Source organism: Aedes aegypti, chromosome 3 (genome assembly GCF_002204515.2).
Source record: "Aedes aegypti strain LVP_AGWG chromosome 3, AaegL5.0 Primary Assembly, whole genome shotgun sequence".
NCBI lineage: Eukaryota > Metazoa > Arthropoda > Insecta > Diptera > Culicidae > Aedes > Aedes aegypti.
Genome location: NC_035109.1, coordinates 75,651,826 through 75,672,143, shown reverse-complemented (window position 1 = coordinate 75,672,143; position 20,318 = coordinate 75,651,826). Strand labels below are relative to the sequence as shown.

General features: G+C 38.1%; 1 protein-coding gene across 1 annotated transcript in view; it reads left to right on the top strand.

Moving 5' to 3' along the window:
* The window catches only part of LOC5569257 (contactin-4), a 1,061,856-nt gene extending 1,042,049 nt beyond the window's left edge, over positions 1-19,807 (top strand). Inside the window, exon 16 of the mRNA XM_021854379.1 lies at positions 18,580-19,807. Coding sequence (XP_021710071.1) covers positions 18,580-19,113 — 534 coding nt within the window. The 3' untranslated portion in view covers positions 19,114-19,807. The remainder of the gene's footprint in view (positions 1-18,579) is intronic.
* Positions 19,808-20,318: the final 511 nt, after the last annotated feature.

Here is a 20,318-nt window from a genome sequence, read left to right as displayed (position 1 = left end):
TCCGAACAGCACGAATAAAGTATACAAATGAATATTTTCGCAAATAAATTTATCTGAGCCAGTTTTACTAGTCTCGAACTAGAGAATCATCACTACTGCCGAGGTATAAAATAGATTGGAAGACATTAAAAATGAATTACAATTGACTGCCATTTTCTTGTAATTTAATGACACATTTCAGTGAAACATTTCAATCTAATCGCCATACAAAAGCCGAGTGTTCGGAATATGAGTCTGTTCGGAATTTGAGACAAAACGGTACTCATGTTGCGTAGCCGATTGAAAGCAACGAACAAGAAAGATGAAATGTTAGAGAAATAATTTTTTGTTTTTTTTTTTCATTGAAATACATTAAAATGTTTGAAATTGAATTTTACCCATTTTTTGCAATAGTATTGTATGTAATTTGTTAGGTAATAAATTAAGATAAAGAAAGTATGCGGGCCACCACGTCGTTCATTCCTATTATTTAGCTCCTAAAGTTAGAGACTACCGATTGAAAGACCAGCTGGCTGCGGTGAAACTCTGATTTTTGACGCGCTATGCACAAGCAGCGCGAAAGAAATTAGAGACTACGCTTGCTGCGATGGAAGGAAAAGTTTGTCGGATTCTGAGACAAGACGTGACAGGTCAGAGTACAAAATTGAAACCATTTTCCTGTCAAAAAAGAACACTTCTAGCAGCCTACTTTCACATCGTTGAGTTTGATTGCAATAGGACAAGTCCGGTCGTGTCGTTCATAGATTAGAGTTTTTATCAAAAGTTTGGAAATTTTTCGTTAAATCTTTTTGTTTCAAAACAATTTATATTCGATGTTTAGTTCAAAGCATGTGCACCTACAATGCTAAAATAAATGAAAAATACCTTAATGAGACCAACGTTATGGAATTCGTGTAAATTCACTCTTAAAATATCGCCGGTTTTGAATGAGTTCAAATGAGTTTCAACAAATATAAAATATAAAATCCTCTATTACACTAAATGAATGAAGCGTGTACGAAACAAACAAATCATGACCCTTGATTTTTGTATTTGTTAACAAGATTTGCTTGAAGAGGATACTGGTAACACTGGCTTTTGTATCGTCAAGGTTATCGACTGAAAAGCAACGGGGCAGTCACAATTGAGCTGTCACGTCATGTCCTAGGTTGGATTGAAGCGAAGCAGTATAGAGTTTCAAGGCAGTACTTCGGAGAAGCCCAAGCAATCATGTTCTTTCGTGTCGTCGGTTCCATTCTTTCTCCGTTTGCGCGCGATTTGCTGGGCAGTGCTCCGGGGAAGCCCAAGCAAGTGAACTTTTTTTGTGTTCCATGTTCCTGAAGAGCGAGTGATGGAATCAAAGTCAAGAGTGTCCAGTTCACGTTGCACGAATGCAAAAAGACATTCGTGTTCAGTCTAGGATGGATTACCAACTAGTGAGCTCGTTTTATGCTTATGATTACACATATATATCGAGGCAACGTTGGGTTTTTGTATTTTTCAAACAAACTATGGATGGTTCGTCACTGCAAGTGTCGGCATAAACTCTTATTCTGTTTTAAATATTTTTTTATATAATTTAAATATTTTTTTGTCATTACTTAAAATAACCTTTGAATGGTTCGATATTATGAATATCGATGTACTACATCGTAACATTTTCTGAAAGGTACCATAAACGGTTTCTTTAATAAAATTTGTATTTTTACTTTTTTTTTTGAACTGTTATCAATATTGATTTTGTATTTATTACCAAGCTATGAATTCGTTCGTCATTTAATGTGTCGACAGAAGCCTCTATTCCTATTAAATATAATTTTGTGATACATTGAATTTTTTTGTCTTTACTAAAAATAACCTTTGAATAGTTCGATATTTTCATTGTCGACGTATTTTCTTAATATTCTACCTTAAAATATCATTTGACTGCGAGTTAAAATGCAAAAATAGTTTTAAGAAACATCGTAGTTTTCCTCCTTATTCATGGATCTTTCCTAACTATTAAACACCCTTCCCGTGGTGATTGTGGAGATCCAGAGGTATTCTCGGTGTCCAGAAGCAACATTCCTTTCCTATCCCAACTGACTGTAAGGACTTGGCTGGTGCCGCTATTGATCAATAATATGAGACCTGCTAAAATTGCACTTCGAGAGTAAGCGGAAACTCCCACCCCTCATTCATTTGGGTCGAAGTGCAATTCTTATCAGTACCGATCAATCACTGAGTAGCAACCATTGGCATGTACAGTCAGTCTATGCTTGAAACGGAACAGTAGATTTTCAATTGAGATGCACGCTTGAGCCAGTCAGTTGGGAACTGAAAATGCTTTTAATGAAATGAAAATGTACAGCCCTGCTTGGTAGTCAAAAAATGTGGGCTATCATGCCGATTTATAGGGGAATAATAAGTTTTGATGAATTTCAACATCTTAAAATCAATTTTGGTGAACGTATTGCAGTGCGTAACTGGAAGAGCATCTAGGGATTCCTAAGGTGCCATTCCCATATAGAATACATTCTCATGTAGCAATTCACTGGAATGAACAACAATTCAACAATCAATAAAAAATTGCTTTTTTATATGCAAGAACACTAAAATGATACTATAAGTCACAACTGAGACAAGTTATGATAACTGGCTTCTTCTTAGTTTTTTCTTCTCTTGCATGATCTTTGTGCTGCCAAAAATATAGTGTGCTTCGATGAAAATTGAAAAGGAGGATACGAAGAGTACAGAACATGCCAATGTTACCGTGCCATACTCGTTACTGGCAACACTGTTTGGCGGACTTATCAGAATCTGGACAAACATTTCAAAAGGGCACATCGACATTGGTAAACATTGGCTTTGCGATACGCTGTTGAGCCTAATTCAACTCGATCACGCTCACGAATACCACTATCAGGAAGTGCTAACATCAATCTTTCTGACAGTGGTGTTAGTTTGCGTGTGCAGGCTAAAAAGGGCTCAACAGCAACGTTTCTGAAAAAAGGCTCAAGATCTCTTGTTTTGGGCCCTTTTCAAATGTTTGTCCAGAGATGTTGGTTCGTTTTGACCCCAAGTTCAAAACGTTTTGTCGAAATACACCTCCTGCACTCTTGTAGAGGTGCAACTCATTCAGCGGTTTATTATGTGCGCTTTAATTGTTTTTAGAGAAGTAAACCTCGTTGTAAAGTTGGTCTAGATTAGGACTAGACTTGGCATAGAGGCTGCAATAATTTTAAATTGTTTTCCCCAACCTCATCCTTTTTTTGTATCCTTATGCTGTTGTTTCATAGCATAAAACAATATTCTAGTAATTTCTAAAACAAAAATTGACCATATTTCTATTTCATACTCATAGTTGAGCTCTATTTTCCTCAAAAACCAATATTGCTCTACAATTCTGCCCATTTTTATAAGAATTTATTTTCAGGTTCTCTGCCTTTGTCCATCAGAGACCAATTTTTTATAGGATTTCTGTTTATTTCCATCAGAAACATTTTGTCTTTTATCTCCGCCCGTGTTTGCCGGAGACTACTACTTTATTTGATTATTATTGCACTAGATTTCTACCTTACCATCGGAACGTTAATCTCTTTTCAACCAACTGGCATTGTAGTAATTTCAAATAATTTTCTTGAAAGCGTTTTGCAAGCTATTATTAGACCAATAACTCACAAATGTTTGTTTCTTGGTACGCATACTCATATTTCTCTAAGCCTGCCGATCAATTCAATTACAGTCACCTCTCCACATCTCTATATAGAAGGGACCATCGAGATAGGGAGAGATCGAGAAAAAGTCTAGTAACCTTTGACAATGTTCATATCGATATATAGAGAGAAAATTGGGAACAATAAACCAACAGAAACAAATCGAGAAATGGAGATATTGAGAAGAGGAGGATATCGAGATATGGAGAGATGAATTGTATGCAGAATGAAGTGATAGTAGAAGCATTAGCCTTAGGCTGTGAACCGTTTCACCAGTTTGTTTAACTTTTAGTTAAAATTTGACAGCTCGATAGTTATTTACCCTCCGGTTAGAAATAACCCTGCTCTGGAGCATGGTTAAACTTGACAGTTCGAAAGTTATTTTTTGCTCCCGTGAATTTGAGAATAACTAACCATCTGTCAACATTGTTCTGAAATAACTACTCGACTGTCAAAGCTCAAATGGGTCGACTGCGATGTTCAATTTAACCATTTGAGGGGAAAATAACTATTGAAATGTCAAATTTTCACTTATAGTTAAACGAACTGGTGAAACGGTTCACAGCCTTAAAATCCTAATGTTGCGATTGTTCGTGTGACCAACATCTAGTTTGCCACGCTCTGACAGCTTGAGTACCGGGTCTATAAGTGTCAAATCAATTTTGTTTAACCAAAATAAAACATTCTCTACAACATGGCACTAAACAAACAATCAAAAACATCAATTATAAGTATTATTAAAATAATTCTGTTTTGTGATAATATCGCCACTAGCGTTCTACTACTTATACTTCTATTGAAGGGACCGAAGCAATCCTCGACATAGAACCATAGATCCAACGTAAAAACTGTTATGGTTACCACAGACCATGAATACGTTTGAAAGGAAAAATCCAAGTACGGACAAAAAACGACCTTATTTGTAGAGCATTTGTTCCCAGACTCTTTGAATCGTTTTAGCAGATAAAATGTAACCAAAATGTTCTCAGAATCATGGTCTGCCCCGATAGTCATGCGTGACCTAACAGAACAAACCCAATTCGCACGAAAGTAGTTTCCTACCCCGTTCACAACCCCAAGAGTACACTTATCGCTGATCGACCTGCACAAGAACAAGGCACATTTTCGCACTACAAATCAACCTCTTTCGAAATACGTCAGGTACCTACACTCCCGCACAAAAGCTCTGAGTCACCTCCTTAAAAACATACAAAAGTGTTGTGTCCATATCTCTGTGATAACACGTCTAACTAAAATCTATGGCTCATTCGAAAAGCAACGAGTTATTCTTACGTAAGTATTTTGACATAGTTGCCCGACCAGAACCAAATAACAAGATTATAACACATTTCTATCAGCAGCTGTTAAAAATAACAGAAGTTGATAAAATTTTGTTATCAAGATGGCTTTGTTCTCAACTTGTTATATTTTTAGTAACAAATTTATAACAAAATTTGTTATATTTTTGACATCGCATTTAAAGGTTTGTTGCAAATAACATCCGATGTCATAAACAGTAACACAGTTTGCAATAATTGTGTTATTTTGTAACATCCTTGCAACACATTCTGTAATAATTTTGATATAATTGAAACAGGGTTTGTTATATTTTAGTTTAATTTGGTGCAAATTTTGTTAGAATTTTTGTTATTTTAACTACTAACGGTACATGTTTTATAACAACTGTTGATATTAAAAAATCATATCAGGGGAACACATTCTGATATAATCTTGGTTCTTCCGTCTGGTCGGGTGTAGCATGTTTCAAAAATTACTCTCAAAGGGCTGAAAAAATGTAGTAAACAAAATTTGAAAACATGTTACATAGATCGAAACTACCTTTCGAATGAGCCATAGATTGTCTCAAGGTGTGTAATCACAAAGATAAGTACAAAACACTTTTGTATGTTTTCAGGGGATGACCCCAAAGTTTTGCACGGTAGTGCATAAGTACAATGTGCATATCTCCTAACATGGAGTGTGACCCAATGCAATCTGAGTGCGCTGCATTCTGTCCAGTGCACGGAGACATTGTTTGTCCGTAAGATTTCGGCTCGTTGAAGTCGAAATGCAATCGGCCACGTGGAGCAACGGCAATGGCAATGGGTTGATTGCGCCAACTTCAGTCGCATATGCGCTTCTGCAGTGTGTCATTAGAACGATCCCTCTCAACTACACATGTGCTGATATCGGGACGATGACGACGACGAGGACGACTACGACTGACAGACGGCATTTGTCTTTCTTCAAACAAGAAGGGTTCCGAGGAATGCCATCTCACCCAAGCCCTCCGCACTCGAAACACTCAGGCAGGGGATGAGCCTGGTCCGAAGGATGCCGTTGTGCATACATATTACAAATTTTCGAGTGCAAAGTCAACATGCTGGAAATGGATTCGTCCGAGGGAAAATAACTGGCGCAAAGCGCATCACTTTATCTGCCGGTTGGAGTTGGAGAATGATGCTGGACAATTCCGACATGTTGGGGATGACGTACTTTCGGTGATGATATTGTTGCAATTGCAGTAGCAGTGCCAGCAATGCCAGATCTACGGGAAATTTCCGTAGATTTTAGAAATTACTTTCTACGAATCTACAAATTCGGTAAATCAATTTTTCTTTACGGGAGTCAACGGATTTTTTTCACAGTGCCGCTCCTCTTCTTTTTTTTTTGTTCTCAAAACCTTGGAGACATCAACTGAGGAATCGCATTTTTTTGGGGAATACGTTCTAGAGAAATCCTAGAAAACTCTCAAGAAATACTTGGTTCGGAAACGGTTTCCGAAACAACTGCTTTAGAAATTACATAGTTCATTGTTACTAGATGCAAAACTTCACCGCAAACTAGGCATTGCAGGATTCACTCTCACTGTAGCAGGAGGTGATAAACATGTTCTCATGATTATTTTAAACATTCCAGTAGACATGTAGTTACGATGAGAGGTGTTGCAATAAGTTTGTCAGATGAAGTTATAAAAAAATTGAACAGGAAACGCTAATATTGTAAATGAAATCTATGAAATATCAAATCTACAAAATCATCGGTCTGAAAATTTGGCATCGCTGAGCTGACCAGAAGCCGTCAGCAATCGAATGAAACTAGATGTTTTCCTCGAGTGGACCCAGTAGTGCAAGGACGGACAGGAATGGTCTTCGTCCATCCATTCCAAAAGGCTTTTGAATCGAACGAGTTTTCCTTGCGAATCTCTAATGAAATGGTTGCATTGTGACGCTTCGAATCCAATGATATGGAATAAGGTTTATTTGACCAACTGTGTTAGTTTGCTAATGCACTCCCCGTTCGCAACGAGTGTAATATATTATCTTCAAAATCGAAATTTGTTTCGAGTGTTTGAGTCGAGCAAACTTTGGAGTGAATGCTTCCATTTTCGCAAACAAACGTAACGTTGAACAATTCTTCGTTGAGAGTTAGATTTTCCCTTCATCATTCGGGGATGTTCATCAGGATGATAATGCCAAATTAAAATTCCACCAAATTGAGTAATTTGTTGAGTTTTGGGACTGGCAACTACGGCCCGGGATGAGAAGTCATTTTAAAGTTTTGCGAGTGCGGGAGTATTTTTTTTTTCCTAAGCCAAAACAAACTCGAGCTGCTTGATTCGAAAAGTTCATTTTGCTCATTTTCATTAATAACGAACCATTATGAGGCAGAATTTCATGGTGCTGAACGGTTTTTTTTTATTTTGTGCCGGTATCAGAACCATAACACTTTAGTGCTTGCACAAGGTACAACATGACTGGTAGTTAATTTCGTTAATTTAAAGTGCTATTCTGTTTTGGTTTGCTGATCTCAGTTTCAAGTTATTCCAAAACCTGTTGATTTCCAAACAAGAAGAGCATATTTAGAAACTTTATACCCTTTTTATTAGTTTCTTTATTAGTACCATTTCAAATGTTACATTCAATTCTTATGCAGAGTTTTTACAGGTGAGTTAATTTACATGCTTATAAAACAATAAAAAAAAACACTTTCAATTAACTTAACTCAAATAAATTATGCATTGATCATGGTCATGATCAAATAAAGAGCTTTTGGTTTATGTGGGAATATTATGAGCTAAATTTTGATAGCATTAGGAAAAATCTTCCATTTTTACAAGTAAGAACAAAAAATATCCAAACTTTTTTGCAATCAACTACAGACAACACACAGGCTTTGTCCTTTGGCGGAGAGGCCTGTGTCATCCGCAAACGAAGATGTTTGACATCCCTGAGGCAACTCAGGTAAGTCAGATGCAACAATATTGTATAATATTGTTCCCAAAATGCTGCCTTGAGGAACACCAGCTCTTGCAGGAAGTCTCTCAGACTAGGAGTTCTAATATTTAATCTGAAGTGTACGATTTGTTCGATAACTTAGGATAATTCTAACAATGTATGTTGGAAATTTAAGGTTTTTTAATTTTTCAATCAAGCTTTCATGCCGTACACTGTCGAATGCTTTTTCTATGTCTAGAAGGACAAGACCAGTAGAATAGCCCTCAGATTTTTTGGAAGTAGATACTTCATTATTCTCAACCTAGACCTAGACTTTATCAAAAAGCACTCAATTATTTAACTCTCAAGTAACAGCGAACCGAAAAAGCAGTTTAGTCGTCGTCATCTGTACATATGATCTATGGTATGCAGCAATTCTTCTGCTGCTGCAGGATAGGAACGCCAACGGAACCACACATTCGTGCAATATCATCCGTCCGATGAGATGCAAATGGGTAGTTCCCGTACTGGCAAGAACGACGCTAATTTGCCCGTTAATCCTAACGATTTCCGGCACGTTCCCGAACCTGTGCGTAGTGCCTATGGCAAATGTGAATGCTCGAGAGAACGTTTTCCCATTGCTGGTGCTTTGCATGGCAGTTTTCACACCGACCGGGCTATGCTTCCAGCAGGTGTATGCGAATACGGAATTGCTTTGCTGCAGTTGAGGCGCGAGTGGTGCGAGCCTCTACCGATAGCGATAATTATGTAGTAGGAACTGAATGTGAATGATTTCAAAAACGTTGTTGCATAGGCAGTTTGGTAATTTGCACTTATAAAATGTAGATTGTTTTCGAAATGTCGATTAGTGTACATGATTCACATTTCAACATACAAACTTCGTGCTAGTCAATAGCATTTGAATCAGCAATGCTCGATGCTTCGAATTCAAGTGTTTCTAATTACAAACATGGTATCAACCTATATCTGTAAACTTAGATAGACTGAAGGTGGTGAGCTAACGCATGACTTGAAATTCTGTGTTGATATTCAAGGGACATAGATTTAACACTTTCTTTGCCATGGTAGCTCCAAAGCTCCATTCTTGTGATTATTTACACAAGCCATCCCCGACCGCACCATGCACAGTAGTCCAAAACGGTTCAAAGCGAAACAAAAATGATATTTTTGCGTGTCTCAAGTATCAAATTATGTGTCTCTAGTAGATTTGGGGTAGTCGAATCTGATGCCGTTCTCAGAATTGTTTCAGTAGGTCACAATTTTGTACTATATGTCGCCAAAGTAGTATAAAACACTGGTTACATTGATGGTAGCATGAAAATTAAAGTATGATTTATCAAAATTGTTAGGGATCTAACCCACCCTACATACAAAATAGGACTTCAATAATACAATACTCTTCTAAACCATCAAAAATTATTTTGTTTGCATCGAAATTATTATGAACTTCTTTATTTTATATATTGTTTGACACATAAAGTTTGAATTCTGTGGCAAATGAAATAAATGAATTGCCATACAAGTTAACAAACCTGCATGCAAGATGACCGAAATTGTAAAATTCTGCGTTTTTAACTAACAATATCTCAAACACTAGATGTTCTATGTTATTTGGCCGATTGCCATTTTTTTTCATGTTGTGACGGGACGTCATGTTTGTCGTCATAGAGAATGATAAAATTAACCCGTTAATTTAGAGCAAAGGTGTGAACTCCATACACTGCGACTCTAAGCTGATGGTTGATTCATTTCTAGGTTACCCACGCAACGGTGTGCTAGAATTTTAAGTATTTTCCAATGATTTCATCAGAACAAATGTGCGTTCGGCCAAATGGCCAGACACCGCACAGTATTTCGATAGGCCAAAATCGTGAACTTAATTCAGAAGCACTTTTAAACGAGATTTTTCTGGAAAGGTGTAAAAATTTGTGTAAATGTTAGTTAGCAACTTTGCCGTTGGCGGCGCAGTATACTCGTGAATAATCATGGCACTATCGACGTTGAAAACTACTTATGATATATTTTCAATCCCATGGGTTTCATCTGTCACCACTTGCCACCCTAAAATATATGCTTCCCTCAAAAGTGAATGATATTTGCACTTAAATTACTATAATTGCTTTCCCGTACATTTTAGAACCTTAGTGTATTCGAGAAAATGATTCATTTTGACTGTTTACACAGTTTTGTAGAACAATGTTGCTACCGGAAAACCTCACATTTTTGAAATATTTGAGAAAAATTGTTTTTCAGGAGTCCGTACATAAAATACCTTCATATTTTGGAAATGTGACTAGGTACAGACTTGGTGTCTTTGGCAAGTTGTTTGTATTTAAATTATCTACAACTTTGCCCAAGACACCATATTTAAAGATCATCATTTCAGAATTTTAAATTTTACAGCACCGCCAACGGCAAAGTTGCGAATTAACATTTACCGCCAATATATGCGCCATATTTTTAGAAAATTTTCGTCCGAAAACACCATTCCAGAATAATCACGTTTAAGGGTGCTACTGAATTAAGTTCACGATTTCGGCCTTTCGAAATACTGTGCACCGCTTTCATAGATCTCGCCAGCACCATTTAGAGGTATTGTCAAAAATGAACTACGAATCTTGCAATGAGTATGATTTAAGATGAAGATGAATCGAAGCCAAACTTCAAAATTTCAAGAGCACGGATCTGGAGAACCAAACTTCCGTTTAAGCTGAAAACTTAATCGATTGGTCTCCAGCTGGTAATGACCAAACGATTAGATTTACAGCTCAAACGGGTGTTTGGTTCTCCAGATCCGTGCTCTTGAAAATTTGAAGTTTGGCTTCGATTTATCTTCACCTTAAATTATTATTATTATTTTTAAGAAATTCTCCAGATTTCTGCCATGGATCTCTCCAGCAGAACAATTAGTTATCTCAAAATAAATTCATTTAGTTAGGATGGACAATGGACAATAAGATCGTTTGATGACTTGGATCACTGTCGAGTGGTACTTCTTCATACGAAAACATAATCGAGAATTCGTGGGAAACTGTAATTTATTGCACTGACTAAATTACTCAAATTGGGTTAACTATGAGTTATTGGAATGGTAACGATTGATTCTAACTGCGCGCGCGTTCTTACCGTGAGTCACTTGTACGGAATCTCGAGGACTCTTAGCCGGTTTTAACTGCTATGGTAGTTTTATAGGATTCCGTAATGCATACATTTTTGATCGAACAAACAATTACTACAATATTGAGTTATGAAGGAATATTGAATACATAGAATTTCACATATAAGCATATACGGATTATGGCGCGAAGTCAACACTGTTGTAGTTATATCGACTATTGAAATGGAGCTGTTACCAACTAGTTACAGTTCAACTCATTTATCCTAATTTACGCGTAAACAGGTTCCTTATTAATATATCTTCAAATGCGTTTCTTGAGATTGTTCCCGGATTACTTCAGTTCTTGGGGTCCACAAATGTACCTGAATATTTTTCAGGAAACAATTCGTATTTCTTGCAAAAGTCTCCAACTTTCTTCCAGGTATTTTCTAGGAATTCTTCCATGAGTTCCTCCGAGCATTTTGAAGATTGTTTTTTTTTTTTTGTTTTCAAAAAAAACTTGCATTATGAAACACACAAAAATTATTCTTCTAAACCAAAAAAACTAAATAATACTTTATGAATATTTAAAACGATAATTTAAAAAAGTCACGCTGAACACGGCCTTACAGTTGAGGTTGACAAACGCGATACAAATTCTAATGGAATTGAATTGTATAGTACTAGATTCGGTTTTCATTTACTCACTTAAAAACTCCTCTAAATAATTTCAACCAAGGAATCTTCATCTAATTCTTTAGATACGACCTCTTGAATTTGTTTAGATCTAGATTTATGATCGGAATTTCACAAAAGATTTTTTTTTTAATTTTATTAATTAACGCTTCATTAAATTATACAATAATTCCGGAAAACTATACTCATTTTCCTTACGATAAATTGCGTAAGTCTTCAAGTTTTATAACTTACTCCTGAAAACTCAGGAATTCTACTTTGAATAACTACGTAAATTTAAACTGAAGTCCCTCTAAGAGTTCCGTTCCTGGAAAGATTCTCGTAAAGCACAAGGTTTTATGCAACCTGTAACTCATTAATGAAAATTTGTTTCAAAACTCACAAGAAGTTTGTAACGGATTCATCCTGAAGTTTCATTTAGTCTGCCTATGGAATTCTTTTGGAGTTCGCAGAGCAAATTCATAATATATTTTTTTCAAGAATTCCTAACAAAATTTGTTGCGTGGATCTAGGGCAAAAGCAGCATGTAATAAAGGTTACAGCAGTTCCTCTAAGGTCAACATGAAATCTTTCAAGGATTCGACCAGGAATTTCACAAGGACACTAAGGAAGTAAATGCTCAAGAAATACCATAAGAGATTTTTCTAAATATTCTTCTTTAAGGTTTTTCAAGAATACCTACTAAGATTATTGTACAAATTTACCTTAAACGTTTTTATATAATGTCTTTAAAATTATTTCGGGTAATATTTTGGAAATGCTGTGTAAAACCTTTTTTTTTAAAGAAATTTCCACATGGATTCCTCAAAATCATTTTTTTTTTTTCAAATTCTTTCACCAATTACTCGATGTAAACTCTGGTTCCTACCGGATTTTTCCAGTCATTAATAAACATTTCTAGCAGTACTTGTTTTAATTATGAATCGTGGTTTACGGCCAACCAGCCGAGTGGAAGTTTAACAACTACCGAAAAGCTAAACATTACATATAATTTGCAATTGGATTAGATGGACAAATTGATGTGAAGATTTGCGAAAAAGTTACACGTCTTCTCAGTGAGAATCGAACTCACGACTCCCCGATCTCTAGTTGGGGCGCGTTAACCACTACGCCATGAGAGGACTCATGAACGCAGAAGTTAACCTGAATTCGATTTCAGCTCAATAATCACGTGGTCCTCTTTCGCAAAGTGCACCTCTTTCGGAAGAATTAGATGCCCATCCAAACACAACGCTTTCTATATATATCCAATGCCTAGCCCGAGAGCGCATTGTTTTTTAGGTATAGGAATAGCACACTACACTAGCCAGCAACTGCGCTGGCTGAGGTTTCTATTGTGTGGGCTTCCAATGGGTCGCGACGTTCTCAAACGACCGGTTACGGAACATGAGTCCGTTGCTCGATAAATACTTGTTTTAATTATGAATCGTGGTTTACGGCCAACCAGCCGAGTGGAAGTTTAACAACTACCGAAAAGCTAAACATTACATATAATTTGCAATTGGATTAGATGGACAAATTGGTTAACTTCTGCGTTCATGAGTCCTCTCATGGCGTAGTGGTTAACGCGCCCCAACTAGAGATCGGGGAGTCGTGAGTTCGATTCTCACTGAGAAGACGTGTAACTTTTTCGCAAATCTTCACATCAATTTGTCCATCTAATCCAATTGCAAATTATATGTAATGTTTAGCTTTTCGGTAGTTGTTAAACTTCCACTCGGCTGGTTGGCCGTAAACCACGATTCATAATTAAAACAAGTATTTATCGAGCAACGGACTCATGTTCCGTAACCGGTCGTTTGAGAACGTCGCGACCCATTGGAAGCCCACACAATAGAAACCTCAGCCAGCGCAGTTGCTGGCTAGTGTAGTGTGCTATTCCTATACCTAAAAAACAATGCGCTCTCGGGCTAGGCATTGGATATATATAGAAAGCGTTGTGTTTGGATGGGCATCTAATTCTTCCGAAAGAGGTGCACTTTGCGAAAGAGGACCACGTGATTATTGAGCTGAAATCGAATTCAGGTTAACTTCTGCGTTCATGAGTCCTCTCATGGCGTAGTGGTTAACGCGCCCCAACTAGAGATCGGGGAGTCGTGAGTTCGATTCTCACTGAGAAGACGTGTAACTTTTTCGCAAATCTTCACATCAATTTGTCCATCTAATCCAATTGCAAATTATATGTAATGTTTAGCTTTTCGGTAGTTATTTCTAGCAGTGGTTTATCCAGAAGTGCTTCTTCTTAAAAAATTTCTGAAGTTCTCCTAAAGTTAAAGGCCAGCTAAGGGTAAGAAGTTTCCCAACAATTAAAAAAAGGTTTTTTTTAAACAGCTTTTGATTATTGACTTAAGTAACTATTCCAGAGCAATTCCCTCAGTAATTTGTAGCATGTTTTACTTTATTGGCATAACACTAAAATTTAACCAAGGATATCTTAATAAGGAAGAGAGGGAAATTCCTCGAAATATTCCTTCTCAGATTCCATAAAAAGTACCTGCAGAAGTTCTTCTTCTTCTTTCTGGCGTTACGTCCCCACTGGGACAGAGCCTGCTTCTCAGCTTAGTGTTCTTATGAGCACTTCCACAGTTATTAACTGAGAGCTTACTATGCCAATGACCATTTTTGCATGCGTATATCGTGTGGCAGGTACGAAGATACTCTATGCCCTGGGAGGTCGAGAAAATTTCCAACCCGAAAAGATCCTCGACCGGTGGGATTCGAACCCATGACCCTCAGCTTGGTCTTGCTGAATAGCTGCGCGTTTACCGCTACGGCTATCTGGGCCCCAGAAGTTACTGCACTGAATTCTAGAACAAATTCCTAAAGAAACTTCAGGGATAATTTTGTTAGGGATTCCTAGGAACACTCATGTAAAAATCTGAATAAATACCTGAAGGTATGCTTGAAGGAATTTCTAGAAGATATAATCTTTAATGAAATTTATGTTACTCACCTGGGAGAAGCATCTAGATTACTTGAGTAGCTACTAGTGTGAATTCTGAAATAATCTAAGAAAGATACCCTGAATGGACTCTTGAATGTGTTCTCATAAGTTTAGCTATACGGCTCATGGAGGTACATGACTTCATCTCAGAAAAAATATTGGGATTACTGTTTAAAGAAATATGCAGAGGAAATCTCATGACAAAAGTTTGATGAATTTTAAAGATTCCCTTGAAAATATTTTAAACAGTGTACTTATTGAATGATTAAATTAGATGTAATTAGATGTGGACCATGTGGAACTTCATATAAGATCTCATCTCCGTTGAAGCACTGTTTATATAGGGTGTGTAGTTTAAAAGCATATTTTACATACTATCCATCAATGATGGAAATCTAGTGATCATGAAAAAATCTATGATCCCTCATGTCGTCACGTTATCACAAAAAACGACGCTTCGCGAATATTGCATCGTATTACACGTGTGCTAGCGATAAATTGTTCGCGAAGTTTTATCATTTTGCGGATTTTTCCACTTTTACTTAGTGATTCACCTCCATATATGCTGTTAATGATTCAAAAACCTTTCGGATATTGGTTGAGCGATAAATAATAGCGCTAATGCGCCATGATTCAAGTTGATCGCTACTTGTAACAACATCCGATAAACTCTTTGTCCTACAACATACAGTGCATCAGATGCTTGATATATCCCTTCTACGCGCGCGTAATGAGGTGTTGAAATCATGCTGCTGCAAGAGCGACGGCCCTCTTAGATTAGTCAAATGCTGTGTTGATTGCTAGAGACGATTTTTTTCCATCCTTGCTATCCATTGATGAAAAAATATGATTTTATGAATAAAATAAAAACAATGTGCATTTAACAATATTTATGCTGATATTTTGAAAGGCAGAGCTTTGGAGCACAACAACAGTAAATTTATTAAAATATTCTTGAACAGATATGAAGGGGTTAGAAGCAAAGGGATGTAAGAGACAAAAACCTAGTTTTGAGTAAATTGATTCTGAGTTTTTTTCAGCCATTTTTCATTTTATGCAAATTGTATGGGAGCCAGTAAAACAATCCAAACTTATACGCATTATAATATTTTTTTCTGTTGGACGGAAAAGCACCCAACAGTACCATTGTAAAGCTTAAAAACTTTTTATACTTAACTCAAAACCGACCAAGCCGACTTTGCGTTTGGATCCCTTCTATGTCACTAAATTGTAAGTAATTTACAAATTTGGCAGGCATATTGAAGAGTTCCGGCATTTGAATGAGTTTAGCCTAAAATAATTTTTGTAAACTCAGGGCCCAAATAACGATAAGCGCGCAGCTATTCAGCAAAGCCAAACTGAGAATCGTGCACGGATAAAAATCTGATTCCCCAATCATGATTTACAAGCCATGAAATTCATAAATTGGCTTCGATATGATATCAGGAATACAAATCATGATTCTTCATAAGCGTAACATCCAGAGTGACAACACTAAGCGGTGCGCTTTACTTCAACTCATTCGTATCGATCACCCGCAATCCAACACGACAAGTTGGTATTGTGTGGTAAAGTACGTGGCTCTCGATGAGAAGGTTCTTGTTTCGAATCTCGCTGACATATTTTTTTTATTTGATTTTCATTTTATCGGGTTGACTGAAAGAACTATAAATAAATCATTAATAGATGCGCGAGTCATGATTTTCGCGGACTCGATGCATGATTTCGAGCAATCAGCAACAAAAACAACGCTTGTGTTGCGTTACGGCAATCTGACTCATGATATCATGAGTCAGAATCATTGTGTATTTTCATAAGATGAAAACACATTTGGTATCAGGAGGCCTAATCATGATTTTGGGATCCGGTTTCTACCTGTGTAGGTTCGGATCCTATCGATCGAAAATCTTTTCGAAAAGGAGATTTTATTCGTGCTTGTCATAGAATGCAAAAATGATGAATTAGCAGAGGAAGCTCTCAGTCTATAACTGTGGAAGTGCTCAGAAGCACACTTAGCTGAGAAGTAGGCTCTGTCCCAGTTAAGATGTAACGCCATAAATGATGTAAACATTTTTTTAGAACATGAATGATCGTATCCAAGTCTATTCAAAACAATCTAAGCATAGATTCTGATAAGCAGATATAGAAGCAAGATAAGCCAAGCCTGTCCATTAAAAATACATCACAAATACAAATAAGCAGGTATAATCAATTGTGTAACAAAAAAGTTGAGTTTCCATGAAAATATGGACTTGATTCTGAGCAAATGTACGCGTTTCGAACAATTTGAGAACGGATTCAAAATCAGCAGGGCCAAATCTAACAAATCCATGGCAAACTATCAATATGCGTGAAACACTGCTTCCTAGTGAATCCTCAATTCAAAGCAACTAATTAACTAATTAGCCATATGTTTTCGAAAGATTTAAATTGTAGTTAAACAATTTCATCATTTATTCCATTGAAATCGTAAAAACAACGCCAACGTCCGGAAATTAGCGTTCTCCCTAGCAGCCTCCCTCAATACATGTCCGTTGATAGTGTTTGTCCATTTGGACGTCGCCCTAGCCATATCAGTTTGTCGAACCGAACGGGCTTGAGATAGAGAACGTTTCCTCGCATCTTGTTCAAACAGTACCTATGTGTACGCTGCTAGCCCCCGGGTGAAGTGCGACAAAAGGCCAATCCTGTCGGGGAGTCTGACCAAGGTCCATTTCAGCTGGCGCTCGACGCATTTGGATGCATGCAGAGTTCTGCTCTCCGGAGCATAAATTTGGCTCCTCTTGCCTGTCAAACATGATTCTCATCAACAATGTACACTCTGCACGGGACGTGGAACGGGTCAATGCTTTTAGGGTGACTCCTGGAAATAAATTAGACGCTAATTGTGTGGGATGTTTTTTCCAGTCGCAAATAAGGTGCATCATTACGTGAGAGGTGAACTTTCGTTCACGGAAGAAAAGTTATGCACCATGCGTCTCCACCCTAGCCGGTCGAAAAAGCATCCATTAAAGTAAATACATTTTTTTATCGCATAAAGCTCGTTTCGGTTCTCGTTCACGGGTACCGTAATCCGGGAGCAAATTGATCACTGGAGCAAATTTGATGAGTTGTTGACTGATTTACAATTGCTTTAAGGTGAAACATGGCCGTGCCCTTACTCACGATTACAAAAGTACACCGGTTACACTATCATGGGTCACCCACTATTATGGGTCATTTCCATTTGAATTGCGTGTAGAATAGAGTGACTAATAATCATGACAAAGTGACCCATAATAGTGTAGGCAGTGTACTAGCTTCCAGAAAAAAACGAGCATACAAAATCGATCTTCTTATTTTAAACTTTCTGCTGGTGCCCAAAGCTAAAGTATAAATTGCATAGTCATTGGATGGTTCTTTCGCGAGATTTATACTTTTATAGCTTTAGTACATTATTAAATTTAGATTCCAAGCTGTTTCACCTATTTTTTTTTTTTTGTTTTTTTTTTTACAAAGGAAAAATCTGCAAACAGATCCTCTGAGAAGGCAACTCAGGGAATGCGGGGATGACGCACCAACGACCTGCTTAAACCAGCACTGTACTTGAGCAATTCTTTTTAAATTATAAATGTTACAGAAAACCGACTTTCGACTATATCAAAAATAAATTAAGTTTTCTTCGAGAAAATTATCAAAGTTACCCCGTTTTACGGTACTAGATTTGTAAAATATTAAATCGTGTTTACCAGTGATCAATTTCACCCGAATTCACGGTATCACACCGTCCGAACCAGTGCACCCGTGAATCTAAAGCTAATGACATTTTCTGCTTTTGTCTTTTCCATCTCGTTTTCGGTCCGTCACATCGCACACGAACATGCTGCTCGACGTGGTCCGACTCCTCTAATCAACAACTACCTGTGCGCACGACGAATGGGGGATCAGCAGCCGTCTAACGAAGTACACTACGCGGAATTAGCACTAGCAATACCTCACGATGACAATAGCAATAAAAATCACCTCAATCATCTGAAAAAGCTACCGCCTCCTCCGGCGTACAACTATTTCGACGAACCGACGATCTACGCCCAAATAGATCACGGTGGCAGCAACTACAAAACGTCCTCCACCTCGCCCTTTCCACTGATATCTCCGGTGTCTCAGCAGCAGCAACTACAGCAACCTGCAACGACACCCCTGCTGCATCAGGCCCTAAATCAGTCACAATTAGCGTTACAGCTGCCAACGGACCATCACAGTAGCAGCCACCACAGCCAACAGCAGCAGCAGCAGCAACAGCATACGCCAACATCGCTGCAAAATCACACACCGACCTCGTTGCAGCAACATCACCAGGCGCCTCCACCGCCAGCCCCTGCATCACAGACGCTGCAACTGCCTAACAGCAATAAACAATACCTGCGCGAAATTGTGACAGTACGGACTCCGCTGGCGTTCTCGCAACAGGAGAGTTGTGTTTAATTAAAATTTACTTCCAAAAACAGTCCGGGCCCAGTCGCGCACCCGGATGTATGTATGTATGTATTCACGTACGTAAAATGTAGGTTATTCGAATTATGTAAAATAGGGACGAGGGAACGCGTGTGAGAAAACCGGGGAAAAATGTCCGTCGGAATTCGGACGCGTAAAATGACATCACGCCGGGTACGTTTCACTGCAGCTGCCGCAAACACGGGGAAATCGATTAGATGGTTAGGCTTTTGGACTAACATGTCCCACTTCGGCATAGATATGTTCAGGAAATTTCGAACGATCCGATAGCAGAGCAAATCCCATGCAAGCCTGCCTTTTCGGGCGTCAATTATTCGTTAATTAATCAAAGTTCTGGAGACCGCTGCGGCAATATTACATTGAAATTAGTTTTGAAATAGAAAATTTTCTGATCTAACATCGCAAGTAGGGGTAGGTCATGCCGTACCGGCACGATATGGCACAGATGTGGTTGAAATTAACTTAGCTCTCTAAACGATGCATCACGATGTTATGGATATTTCATGAATCAACATACGTACACTACTCGCCAAAAGTATGGAATAGTGCCATCGAGTATTGCGACACTCGATTGGAATATGCTCCGATGGGTTCATCTACCTTCAGTGGAGTTATCTCATACCTGTTGCCAATCGCTAAGCGTTGTCTCTTTACACGCGTTGTGGACTCCTCTGGTACCTCTTTGGTTTAATCATTGAACATCTTCCTTGATGATGGGCCCGATGGGCGTCATGCCGGCTATGATGCACACAGCCTCTTTAGAAACCGTTCGGTATGCGCTTGCTACTCTTAACCACATGATTCTATAGTGCTTTTCAATCACTTTAGGTTTCGGCTCGTTCTAAGCGCTTTTGACTAGATCGGTCCTCCATACCTCAGTTATTATTTATTTAATTGGTATTACATCAATTAATTTGATAAAACCTCGTTAACGATGTTACGCCAATTTACTCGGTCCATGGCTGTGTCTCTCCAATTTCGATTTTGGCCCACGTTCTCCAGATCTTGTTGCACCTGATCAAGCCACCTCGCTCTCTGTGCTCCTCGCCTTCTTGTGCCAACCGGATTCGACGCGAACACCATCTTTGCAGGATTGTTGTCCAGTAGTCTTGCAACATGCCCTGCCCAGCGCACCCTTCCGGCTTTCGCAACCTTCTGGATACTGGGTTCGCCGA